Source organism: Siphateles boraxobius, unplaced genomic scaffold (assembly GCF_051911475.1).
Source record: "Siphateles boraxobius isolate OS27281-9 unplaced genomic scaffold, OSU_SipBor_1 67, whole genome shotgun sequence".
NCBI lineage: Eukaryota > Metazoa > Chordata > Actinopteri > Cypriniformes > Leuciscidae > Siphateles > Siphateles boraxobius.
Genome location: NW_027509194.1, coordinates 593,094 through 606,340, shown reverse-complemented (window position 1 = coordinate 606,340; position 13,247 = coordinate 593,094). Strand labels below are relative to the sequence as shown.

Below are 13,247 nucleotides of genomic sequence, written 5' to 3'. Positions count from 1 at the left end.
TGCGCCTTTTTGTACAGAATATAACTGTTAATCTCACCATGTTCTCAGTTTTTATTCAAATTGTGTTCTTTCGCTTCATTTGCCAAGTTAAAAATAAATTATTAAAGAAATAATTCTTGTTAATCGAGGTTAATGAATAACTACAAAGTAAAATGTATTACTAAATTATATAATTTAATTTAATATAGTATAAAAGTTCGTTTCAAATTGCAATAAAGTTCATTTAAAGATTGTAAATAAAATTTTAAATAAATGTAATAAAAAAATTAAACCCTTTAATACATGATCAAACAAATAATTATTGTTAGTAGAAGGTAATGAATAACTGCAAAATAACATTTACTCCTAAAAAATATTATATTATAAGTTAATTTAAATAAATAAAAATAAATGTAATAAAAATATATATAAACATTAATTTTTATATATATATATATATATATATATATATATATATATATATATAATATACATATTATTTAATCTGTAGAAACATGAGAGTTGCAACAGAAGTGCAAAAACAGGTTTCCAAAAATCGCAGATATCATATGTAAAAAATATAAAATAACATTTAATGAAATAACATAGTGACTAAATAATATTTAGTTTATGAACAACATTTTCTGCTTTCAAGCCAAGACCCTGTTCATGAAAAGGTTAGGTTAGATACACTGCACTTACTCAAATAAGTCCTGAGTACTTACTACTGAGTTCCTAGTACTTACTATAAAGTTTCTTATTTTAGGGTTAGTTACTTGTAAATATGCATAATATACTGTTATTACTATACGTGTCGTAACATGTAACTACGTCACCTTAAAATAAAGTGTTACCAAGCTAATTTTTAGGAACGCCAGGAGATTACATTTCACGTATGACCTCATAAATCAAAATTCAGAACGAGCTGCATGTGTTTTAATGAGAGTCTGCGTCATGTGACTCGTCTGTGGACATTAATACGGGAAACCTCGATACCGTCCTGTCATGATTCATAACCAACTGACCGGGCGCTAAAAAAAGATGTTCCTTTTGCAGCAGCTGTCGATCACACTCTTAAACAGAAAGCTTACAAAAGGGGTTTTTATGCTGCAAAATCCATTTAAGAACCATTTTTCTTGGTTCCCCAAAGAACCGTTCTTAAAATCCCGCTGTAGTCAATAATTGTATCCCTTAAAACTCGTCTTTGATCACCAAAATGACATATTAAAAAAAAATCCTTGAAAAAAAATGCCTTCATGCCTTCTTCTTCAATGTAACTCGACACCCTTGCCTCATTTAGTATGCGCGGTTCTATGAATATGCAAATGAGCCCCGCCTCCACTCACTCACTCAGCTCAGAGATCCACTCGTTCACTCACATAAACATATAATCAACATTAAAAACTTTAAATGAACCATTTTTTCTTAGTTTTTTTCCACTTCGAAGAACCTTTTGTGTGATAAAACGATTCCAAGGTTCTTTAAGGATCCATTAAAGCCAATAATGAAGCTACAAGCACCAGAAGCCGTTAAATATTCCCAATCCCGACAGACCTCGGGGGAAAAAACGCAGGATGTTGGTCATTCAGGATGCATTGCCATAGAAACAGTGTGTCGCGCCGTAGCTTTAAGAGAGCGGCTCTGTTTGTTTGTTTGTTGGTTACGTAAACAGGGTTGTGTTTTCAATAGAGAAACAGGACATTGATTCCATCAGTGTGTTTATCCCTCAGCGGAAGTGAGATCGTTCTCATGAAAAAGCATCATGAATTTGTCCTGTTTGACATTGCAGCTGTACAAACACAGAACTGACTCAGATTCTCATGCTATAGCAGCAAGACGTTAAAGAGCTTAACTCACACACACACACACACACACACACACATGCACACACACATTAAAGCCAATCTCATTTACTCACTGCACTTCCTCTCCACTGACCTGTCTCTCTCTCTCTCTCTGTGTGTGTGTGTGTGTCCGGCTCCTGTCTGTGTGTGTGTGACCCGCTGCACGCCAGCCCTCCTTCACTCAACGCCGCTTTATATAGACGCACGGGATTCTGGGAAGACGAAGGGCTGATGGGAGGGACTGGAGGAATGCAGGGATGGATCAGGATTGGCTCCTTCTCTTCATGATGTTCATTTCAGGCTGATTTTCACATGCATTTCTACAGTTTGGTGGATTTCACACTTGAGTTGAGTTAAAAATATATTAAAATATCATTTTCTTTTTCTTGTCAGTGGGAGAAAATGTCTGTCTATCATAAAAACACACTGGTCAAGCACCTAATAATTCTGAGCAGGTCACATGGTTCACAAGGAAGTTTGTCCGCCCTGTCACATGACATTTTAACAATGCAACAGGGTGGATGTTTTGAGCTCATAAAGCCCATTACTAGCTAGAATGGAGGCGGGGCTCATTTGCATATTCATAGAACCATGCTAAATGAGGCAAGGGTGTCGAGTTACATTCAAGATATTTGAAGACATGAAGAACTTTTTTTTCTTCAGAACAAAAGAACAACATGATAGCAGAATATTTACATTTAGGAAACAGTATAGGCTAATTATGTCCAGTATAAAGCAACAGAACAGGGTGGACATGCTATGTTTCACACTGTTAGATAAGTCTTCTGAAAATTAGGAAAACAGAGAAAAGTTCCCTCCAAGGAAATGATGTCACTTCTAGCAAGTCATGTGGTTTAGAGCGTATACTTAGGGTTTTAAAGGGCAAGTAACACTAATGTAACGGTGGATGTTTTAAGCTCATCAAGCCCATTATTAGCTAGTGTGGAGGCGGGGCTCATTTGCATATTCATAGAGACGCGTATACTAAATGAGGCAAGGGTGTCGAGTTACATCCAAGCTATTTTAAGACATGAAGAACTTTTTTTAAGGGAAAAAACGCTTAAATATGTAATTTTGGTGATCAGAGATGAGTTTTAAGGGATAAAATGATTGACTGCAGGGAGACTTTAAAATGTTCAAGGGCAAGTGACACCAATGCAAACAGGGTGGACGTTTTAAGCTCATTACTAGCTAGGAAAGAGAAACACGCTTGCAGAAGATTTACATTTAGAAAGAATTTTAATAGCTATATAAAATCTATTTTTTTCTAAAAGAAGCAAATATTTTTATGTCCAGTATGAATTGACACAGGGTGGACATGTTATATTTTATACTATTAGATAAGTCTTCTAAATAAAAATGAGGTAAAGAGAGAAAATTTTACCTCAGAGGAAGTTCTGTCAGTTCTTGCAAGTCATGTGATCAGTTTCAGTTTATTTATAAAGCACATTTAAAAACGGCCACTGGCCGACCAAAGTGCTGTGCACATAGAGAAAGAAACTAATGCAATTTAGAGACATAAATGATGACAAGCAGTTCAGAGCAGAATAATCATTCTAAGATAAAAGCGACCGAACATAGATCGGTTTTAAGACCGGACTTGAACTCAGACAGAGAGGAAGGTTCTCTAATATAAAGTAGGAGCTTGTTTCACAGTGTGGGACCAGAAACACTTCAAAAGCTCGGTCTCTCCTTGATTTTAGCCGGGTTTTCGTTTCGTTTCAGTTTCGTTTCAGATCTAAGACTTCTAGTGGGAGAGTAGAAATGAAGTAAATCGGATAGATAAGAAGGTGCTAAATCATTTAAAGATTTATACACCAGTATTAAAATTTTGTATTCAATTTTAAAATGTATCGGTAGCCACAGCAGGGGGGTGGCATGGTCAAATTTCCTTTTTCCCATGAGTAGGCGGGCCGTTTGGGACTTTGATGCACCGAAATAAAGAACGTTACAATAGTCCAGGCGCGAGGTGACAAGAGCACGGATCGCAATCTTCAACGAGCGTTTAGGGAGATAAGATTTAATTTTCGCTGTATAGAGCGAAGATAGAAAAAGCTAGATCTGATTACAGCACTAATTTGTTAATCGAATTTAAGGGAGCTATCTAAAATCACACCCAAGTTCCATACCTGGGGCGCAATAGATAGATCTATAGATCCCAGGTTAAAATCATAGATTTGCCTAGTTTCTGAGGGGTTAAAAACAATAACTTCTGTTTTGTCTGAGTTCAGAAACAGGAAGTTTCCAGCAAGCCACGCTTTTACCTCTTCAAGACATGTTGTCAGACTGTCTATAGCGCTCTTATTTTTCTTAGACAAAGGCATATAAATCGGCATGTCATCAGCATAACAGTGAAATGAGATATTGTGTTTTCTAAAAATAGAGCCCAGAGGAAGAAGATTTAGTGAGAATAAGACAGGAGCTAGGACAGAACCCTGAGGCACACCGCAAGATAGATGTTGAAGTGAAGAAGAGAAACGTCCAATTTTTACAGAGAAACGTCTATTAGTTAAAAAAAGATTGAACCAGCTCAGGACCTTGTCCAACGTAAGACTCGAGTCGAGAAATGAGAATCGTGTGCTCAACGGTATCAAAAACTAAAACGACGTCTGTAGTCATATAAATATCATTGAGAACTTTTGTAAGGGCCGTTTCTGTACTATGCAGTGATTTGAATCCTGATTGAAACTTTTCAAAGATATGATTGTCGTTTAAGAAAGTCTGAAGCTGTAAGAATGCAATTTTCTCTAATACCTTTGAAATAAACGGCACAATGGATATAGGACGATAGTCAGATAAAATAGAGGCACCAATTGAGGGTTTCTTTAGTACCGGTGTAATTGAGGACATTTTCAAGCTCGAGGGTATAACTCCTTCATGCAACGATGTATTTAATAACGATCTCAACCCTGGGTCGACAGTATCAAATAATTTTCGCAGATAGCGCGGATGTAAAGTGTCATAGCCTACATACAAAAGGAAGGTTTAAGTTCAAACATTATTTCCTTTACGTAATGTAAGGAGACAGGATTGAATGAGGTCCAGAGCATAGGTGAACTCATCTCTGTTGGTATGAGCCCCGCCTCCACTCACTCACTCACTCACTCAGAGATCCACTGGTTGACGATCACACGTTGATCTGATTGGTTACAAGGTAGTTTGTGACGTCAGAAACACCAGCGATTTCAAAGCGTGTTTTTGAGACTGTCTTTGGTTCACTGCAGTTTTAAGGAGAAAATACTCAGCAATGCTGTCGACTTATGAATTTACACATGCTTTGTGTTAAAGCGTATTAAAAACACCACATAGACATATAAACAAAATTAAAAGCTGGATTTACAACGCAGGGGGACTTTAAGATTTTAAAGGGCAAGTAGCACCAATGTAACAGGGTGGACTGAAGTTTAACAGACATAAACTAATTTAATGGTTTCGTTTTTTGACTAAATTAATTGGAAAAGGAAAGTTTGTCATGGCAAACTTGATAGTTCTCTTGACTAAGTCTGTATGTTTAGTATGAAAATGCATGTGGTGTTTAAACACACAGGGTTCATGATAACGTTCACTTCAATCCATCAGACAGGACATTTTACAGGAGTTTCAGGCATGATGACGTGATATACTGTTCAAAAGAAATAAATTAATTAATACTTTTATATATCAAGGATGCATTAAATTGATCTAAAGTTACAGTGAAAACATGTTACAAAAGATTCTATTTCAACTAAATTCTATTTTAACATTCCATTTATCAAAGATCCTGAAAAATCAAATGCATCACAAACGCTTATAATCATAAATGTTTCTTGAGCATCAAATCATCATATTATAGTGATTTCTGAAGGATCATGTGACACTGAAGACTGGAGTAATGATGCTGAAAATTTCTTCTAAAGTTTCGAGGAAACAAATGATCAATAGTTTTCATACAGTAAAAATATAAAATGAATGTGATGAAGAGACTTATTTCTAAAACAAAGAAGAAAATACAATCTTGCCGACCCCAAACTTTTGATCAGTGATACACAAGTACATTCGTATATATATATATATATAAAATAAAGCCAGAAGAGCCTCGTGTTCTGTATTGATTTTTATTCTAATATTTCTCTGTTGAAAAAGATGAGTGCTTAATTTCATTTTCATAAACATTTTATTAAAAGCAAGGGATTCATTCCCATGTCCATGAACAGGAAATAAATATAAAACATTTATGTACATTGGGGCAATGGCTTTTCAAAGGCTTTCACACTCATTCACTCATTACAACACATCATAACACAATTCTATCACAATTCAGGAAATATTTCTGTTAAACCATGACAAATTAAATATATTTGTTTAATAATTTACCGTTCCATCCGTAAATACAGTTCTGAATTTAACCTCATCATTATGAATCTAATACATATTTCCACTATTCCTCATATTTTTTAAGTATTAGAAATTAGGGCTAGTTTTAGTTACAACCATCATGCAACAAATTATTAATCAGTTTAGCTTCTTAAAATAAAAGTAACTTAATAAATATTTAAAAATTATACATAATGCTTTAGACTTTCTTAAAAAAAAAATGTATGGCCTTTTCTTACTTCTCCCACAAGATGGCAGTGAGTAGACTTAAAGTATTTTAATTCTCTCCAAAACTATTAAATGTGCACAAATTGCTCTACTTGAACATCAAAATGACGTTTAATTTATGTAAAACATTAGTCAGCTGATCATTCGCCACAAATGACTAAAATATTGAGCGACTAAAGCAACTCAATCACCCGTGTGTTTTTGGGAGTTTCAGTCGATTCAGTCCACCAGTGAAGCGTGAAACTGGCAACTGGAATACTTTAATTTTCCCACATTATAACAATACTTAAAAACTCTTTTCACATTTTTTGTTTTTTTTACAGATATTTCTCAACACTTTCAATAAATACATCTGTTACAATATCTTGGAATTGAAAAGAGAGAAATGTGAGAAAGTTACGCAGCCCTATAATGTGTGTCAGCAGCTCGATGAAACACACACACACACACACACACACACACACAGCCCAACCGAAATGCACTTGCGATTAAGAAGGTCAAAGATACAGCGGCACTAGTGGAAATACTGTCAATAACACACACACACACACACACCAGAACAACACTGCTGGATCGCTCAGAAAACTCAATATCACAGAATACAATCAGAGTCTGCATGTTTCTCTCTTTAAGGCAGAGGACGAGAAACGCGTGTTAATCTGAGCGTTTAAAACAACGGGGACAATTCATAAACGCTTTAATATACACAGTATTATCTACTGAACATTTCACTAATGTTCCCATTGAGTAAGGACAACATTATTTCCAAAAGTTCTCAGTAAGGTTTACAGTCAAACCAACATTTATTCAGACACATTTCACACATTATCACAGCTTATTCGCTATAAACTAAAATATGACCAGAACTCAGAGTTATGAAATATTTGGTTTTATCCATCCTTCTGTTAATTATGTTGAATATCTGTCAGCTGTTAAATTTAACTACACAATTAGATAATACCAGTTTAGCTCAACCGGTTACCAAGCAATGCTTCATGTTGTTCAGTCTGTGCTGTAAAATGCTGCATTAGTTATTAAAGAAAAAACACTTCAGCAAAACATGATCAGCTCAAAGTGTCTTTTGTAGTCACTGTATGAAGAATATTTGGGTATAATATGTCACAGTTTACTTTATTCTGCTCTCCTCATTTACATAAATGAACTATAGTGTCCTGCACACACTAGTAAAAATATAAAAAATGATATCGTGTCTGAGTAATTTTTGGTTTGACTGTGTGTGAATGTTACGCGAACATTCCATTCGATCATTCTTCAAACAGAATGTAAAGGAACGTTACTTTTAAATGTTTGTTGAACATTCCGAAACAAGATGTTACATTTAAAAACGTCCAACTGAAACATGTCAGAGAAAAAAAAACATTCCATGAATGATGTATTAAGAATGTTAACGTTTTGAGAACATTAGATGAACGTTCTGTTACTTCTGAGAAGGTTCGCTGGTAGCTGGAAAACTGACGTTAAGTGGATCCGTAATATAATAACTATAGCTTAATACATAACGAATGTGCTTATTGATGCTCATATGGAGCCGGTGTTTAGAAGCGGCTGGTGAAGAGTCTCGGATGCTTTATTGTCCCTGTTAAGAACATTATAAAGAATGTGCAGTGTGAGCAGAAACTACAGCGACGCTGAAAGAAATATAGATTGAGTGGAGTGTAAACTGTGTTTGGCTTCATTTCTGCGGCGTTCCCTGGTTTCTTGATCCTCGTGTGTTCCGGAGCTGGAGAGGATATTCACTAGCACTTTATTTTACAGTACAGTGTACTTACAGTATTAAGAAGGTACTGGTAATATACAGTGCGTGCATCATTTTTGATCGTTTTTTTCCAGGCACATTTTACCAATTCCAAACCACATTAATCTCAATAACTACTATTGATTTTGTATTTAATCATGCATTCATCACCAATGAGTAAAATGCAATTTCTAATATTGCATCCTTCTCATGAGCATTTAATAATTTTTGACTTCTCAGTCCGAGTTAAATCTCTTTTTTTGGCTCATTTTATCTTTTAAAGAAAACGTGCCTAATAATTATGCACACCTGAATATAAGCTGTTTTTTTTTATTATTGTTTAATTATATATCACTTATAAATGATCAAACACAAAATTAATAGTAGTTATTGAGAGAAATGTGGTTTGGAATTGGTAAAATGTGCCTGGAAATAAATATGATCAGAAAATCAACTTGCCTAATAATTCTGCACACACTGTAAGGTAACTGAGTTGCATTTTATATTACAGTACATGTACTTACAGTAATAAGAAAGTACTGGTAATACAGTATAAGGTAACTACATGGGTTAAGGTTAGGATTAGGGGCAGGTTAAGTGATTATTAATAATACCCAGTTATGGTGATTACTATAATAAGTACATGAGGAACAGGACTGTAAAATAAGATGCTACCGGATTTTTCCCGTGAAATGCTAGTTCATATTATTATAGCATTGGACTAAAACATACTGACTTTCCTCACAAGGTTAAAACAACTTCCTAAATTAATTTTTGATCATTTTTCTAATCTTGTTACACTTGTGGTGTTCTGGACAGGCCTACACACAACTGTTAATAAATCTGTCATTATATTCTGTTATTGTCTTGTTTTCTGTCATCAGCACATGTTTGGTGTTTGCTTCTGGAACCGATTCATCTGAACTTTATTCACTCAGACTGAAGTGCATCAGCTCAGATCTGTAGCTGCGTTCAACTATTTGTATGCAAATTTGGGGATATCACATAAAAAAAATGCTGGAAGTGTTTAAAAGTGCACATACACAGATCATTGCTTTATCCGATAAGAAGAAATGATGCGTAAACTACGATGGAAACACATTTACTGAATAAATCCCATGATGCCTCAGCGTCAACTGTGATTGGATAACTGCGGTAACCACCGGACCAATGGCATCGCAGCGTCTCAAATGTTGGTTTGGTGTTTCTGAAACGCCGGAGTGAAAGTGTGTGATCAGAATGATGTGGTTTAATTCCCTCCAGAAGCGTCTCACACACACACGAGTGTGTTCCCGAACACCAGCATCCGAACGCAAGAGAACATGACAGCGTTTATAGTGTTTCGTCTGACGCTCGACACACACTCGTTTATGATGGAGGGAAAAACAGCCACATTAAAGCAACTTACAGTTTAATTACTGATATTCTGCGCCATTTTATGTTTTTTTTTTATGTAGGGATGCACGATATATCGGTATCGGCCAATATATGTTCATTTATAATGTTATCATTATCGGCCTGATAAGAAAATTTGGCCGATATATTAAAGCCAATATATAATATATTATTTCCTTCAGATGCGCACTGTTCAACACGATGGTTTTGAATTGCTTGAAATATAAATGGAAAAAGGAAAAATACAGTTCAGTGCAACATTTCATCGCAAGTCTGTCATATCGGCTACATAAAATTATGAGAACTTTATAATTGTGTGTTTGGGATGTGGTTTTTAATGTTGAGACTTTTATTTTTGTAATCAGGCTCTCAAAATTGTATAAAAATTTGGATTTAGATTTATCGTCCAATATATCGGTTATCGGCTTTCAAATATAAGGAATTATCGGTTATCGGACACATTTTTCATATCGGTGTATCTCTGGTTTTATGCAATACCCCAATTTTGCACATGAGTTAAATTCGCAGCTTTAAATTAAACAGAAAGAGAAATACAAAACCTGAACGGACAAAGAAAAAGGTTAAATCCAATATTGGTGATAACGAGAGATTTACATCAAGATAAAGCACAAGGGTTAATTAACAACTCAACGACGTCAGCCACTGATTCCCAGTGAATTCACCCAGTTATTCCCATTAATATAAACTCTATCACTGCAAAAAATGCTTTTCTTACTTAGTATTTTTTGTCTTGTTTCCAGTCCAAATATCTAAAAATTCTTAAATTAAGATGCTTTTACTAAAGTACTAAAATGCAATTCGATATTATGTCTTGTTTTCTGGGGAAATAAATCAAAATCAAGTGAGTTTTTGCTTAAAACAAGCAAAATGATTATTTTATTATTATATGATTATTATTCATTTTGATCTATATCCCCAGAAAACAAGACATAACATCGTATGTCATTTTACTCATTTAGTAAATGAATCTTGATTTGAGAATTTTGAGATATTTGGACTGGAAACAAGACAAAAATACTAAGTAAGAAAAGCAGTTTTCGCATGTGTCATTGGCTGTAGAGCATATACTGAGATGGCACTTGTGTTCTTCACGTTTCTGTAGATCTGGAGCGCGAGTCCGTTTGCTCTAGCCTTGGTTCGGAGAGTCGGGGTCCGGGTCGGGGTCCGGCTCGTCTGACGGGAGCTTCACGCGCTGCTCGTCCATGCGTTTGGCCTGGACTCTCTGAATGAGGCTGAAGAAGTCCTCGTCGGGGACGGTCGGGGCCCGCGGACCCCCTTCAGGAGGAGAGCAGCGCTGGTCGTCGATCCGGGACGACTGAGCAGAGAAACACACGCTCAGATAAACAGCTAGTTATGCTAGTAACTAGACAGCTAGTAACTAGACAACCCGAATAAGTTGGCATTGAGTTTAAGTAAGCAGAACTGGCAGATTTTTATTTTGTACTTACACATTTTAATTATTCTTAACTTGAAATGTTTGAGTTCACTAATTCATAATTTTCATGTTATCTCAATGTGAACACTTTCATTAGTATAACCTTAGCTATCTTTAACAAGCTAGTTTGCTTACATACTAATTTGTTAACATGTTAACATTAATACCACTTATTAGCACTTCCAGCAATATAGAGGTTTTATTTGCTGTCAAATCAAGCTCATGCACCACTTAACTATCCGAAAACCAACATTAACAGAAATTTTTCTAAATTAGCATAAAACATTAATCACTACTAAATAACCCACTTAACATTAATCTTGCACAAAAAAACATTATATTACACTTAATTGTACCATTTACTCTCCCTCTCGAGTGCCATCGGCAAAGCATGCTGGGAAATAGACATCCAAGCCGTTTCAGTTAAACTTAAGTTCGTCTAAATTAAATTAAATAATTTAATTAATCTCAAAACAATCAAACAGTTCAGTTTACTTACTACACAGTATATACACATATATTATGTAAACACAATCTTTTATTTCGGATGCGATTAATCACAGAGATTAACAGAGATTGTTTAGGCTTTACAGCAGCTCTAGAATAAAGTTATTGTCCAGATAAAGTTAGTTTTGATTGATTCACTTCTGTCACAATGATCATTAGTTATTAACTTAGCGGCCGCTAACACGACACCGTTCTAACAGAAAACCCTTAATGCGCTCCGGCCGCCCATCCGCAAAACAACAGCGTTTAGAGAAACACAGCATACGGCTCAGGCTCGGCTCTCACCTGGCACCTGATGAGCATGCCCTACTAGATTTGAAATTTTCGTTAAAGTTTTTCATCTAATATTTATATTTGGTTTCAGCTTTATTTCAACAATCTCTAGTATCTAGATCTCCGCTCTGGCTCGGGCTTGGCTCAAACTTGGCTCGGCTCCGGCCCGGCTCTGACTCGGCTCTCACCTGGCACTTGATGAGCATGTTGAAGAAGTCGTCGCTGGGCTCGGGAGACTCGCTCTCTCCACACAGGTGCCCCAGGTTGTTGTGGGTAATCCTGAGTCCGGGCAGATTACTGACGCTCACTCTCTGATCGTCCAGGCGCCGGCTCTGAGAGCTGGCGATCAGATCGAAGAGCTCTTCAGTTTGAGGAGAGGAGAGAAGACTGGCATCTGAGAAACACACACACACACACACACACACACACTGCAGCTGATGCAAAAAAAAAGGTATAATGTGTCAGCCAAGATCCGGCCCACATACGGCAAACGTGGATTCCACACGGCCCAGATGTGGGACGGATCTGGGCCGACACTACATTGCTGTCTGGGACATAAGTAGTAGAAAAAATACATAAAATGATACCTTAAAATTTGCAATAACACCTTACAATAAGGTCCCATTTGTTGATGTTAATTAACAAATGTATTGCTTATTGTTAGTCAATGCATTGACTAGTCAAAACAATTCTTAATAATAATAATAATAGTGCTGGGGAAGGATTAAATCGCATCCATAATAAAAGTTTGTTTTTACATAATATATGTGTGTGTACTGTGTATAATTATGTTGTATATATAAATACACACATATGCATGTATATACTGTATATATATTTATACATAATTTATATTATATATAAATATTTTATATACAAGTAAATTTTTCTTAAATATATACATGCATGTATGTGTATTTATATATACACATATATTATGTAAACACTAACTTTTATTCTGGATGCGATTAATCCTTGCCCAGCACTAATAAAAATACAACTCTTCATTGTTTTTTCCATGTCCATCTCAGGTCTATTAAATAATATTAATAGATACAACTTTCGATCTTAATAATGCATTAAAAATTAACTTTAAGATTAATACATGCTTTGAAAGTATTTTTCATTGTTAGTTCTTGTTAACTAATGCAACCTTACTGTAAAGTGTTACCAAATTTGAATTTATTCCTGACTTAACACACAAAACACGAGCCATAAATGGTCATTTTTGGCAAAAAAAGTGTCATAAAATTACCAAAAGTATCATTGTATGGAAAAGAACAGCATGAACATTATTCAAAATATCTGTTTAGGTTTAAACAACAGGAGGCGAGTGAGTGATATTATAATCTATTCCTTTAAAGGTCCTCTATTATGCCGTTTCAGATATTCCCTTTCATATTGTTTGTGAATGTAAAAGTTCTGCAAAGTTTTGAAGATCAATGTGCTGACAAAT

General features: G+C 35.4%; 2 protein-coding genes across 7 annotated transcripts in view; both read right to left on the bottom strand.

Annotated features, from left to right (window-relative positions):
• The window catches only part of ak1 (adenylate kinase 1), a 227,115-nt gene that overhangs the window by 23,195 nt on the left and 190,673 nt on the right, over positions 1-13,247 (bottom strand). Inside the window, exon 1 of one of the 5 annotated variants that reach the window (XM_077213916.1) lies at positions 1,918-2,032. The exons of 2 other annotated variants lie outside the window; for them this stretch is intronic. The gene's annotated coding sequence lies outside the window, so the exon portion shown is untranslated. Of the gene's footprint in view, positions 1-1,913; positions 2,033-13,247 lie in introns of those variants that run through there. 2 more of the 5 variants (XM_077213917.1, XM_077213915.1) reach the window with 2 other exon arrangements.
• gpsm1b (G protein signaling modulator 1b) overlaps positions 5,904-13,247 on the bottom strand; it is a 57,795-nt gene continuing 50,451 nt past the window's right edge. For both annotated transcript variants that reach the window (XM_077213910.1, XM_077213909.1), the window contains exons 13-14: positions 11,980-12,185; positions 5,904-10,891 (exon numbers count right to left, since the gene is read on the bottom strand). In XM_077213910.1, coding sequence (XP_077070025.1) covers positions 10,703-10,891; positions 11,980-12,185 — 395 coding nt within the window. In that variant the 3' untranslated portion in view covers positions 5,904-10,702. The remainder of the gene's footprint in view (positions 10,892-11,979; positions 12,186-13,247) is intronic.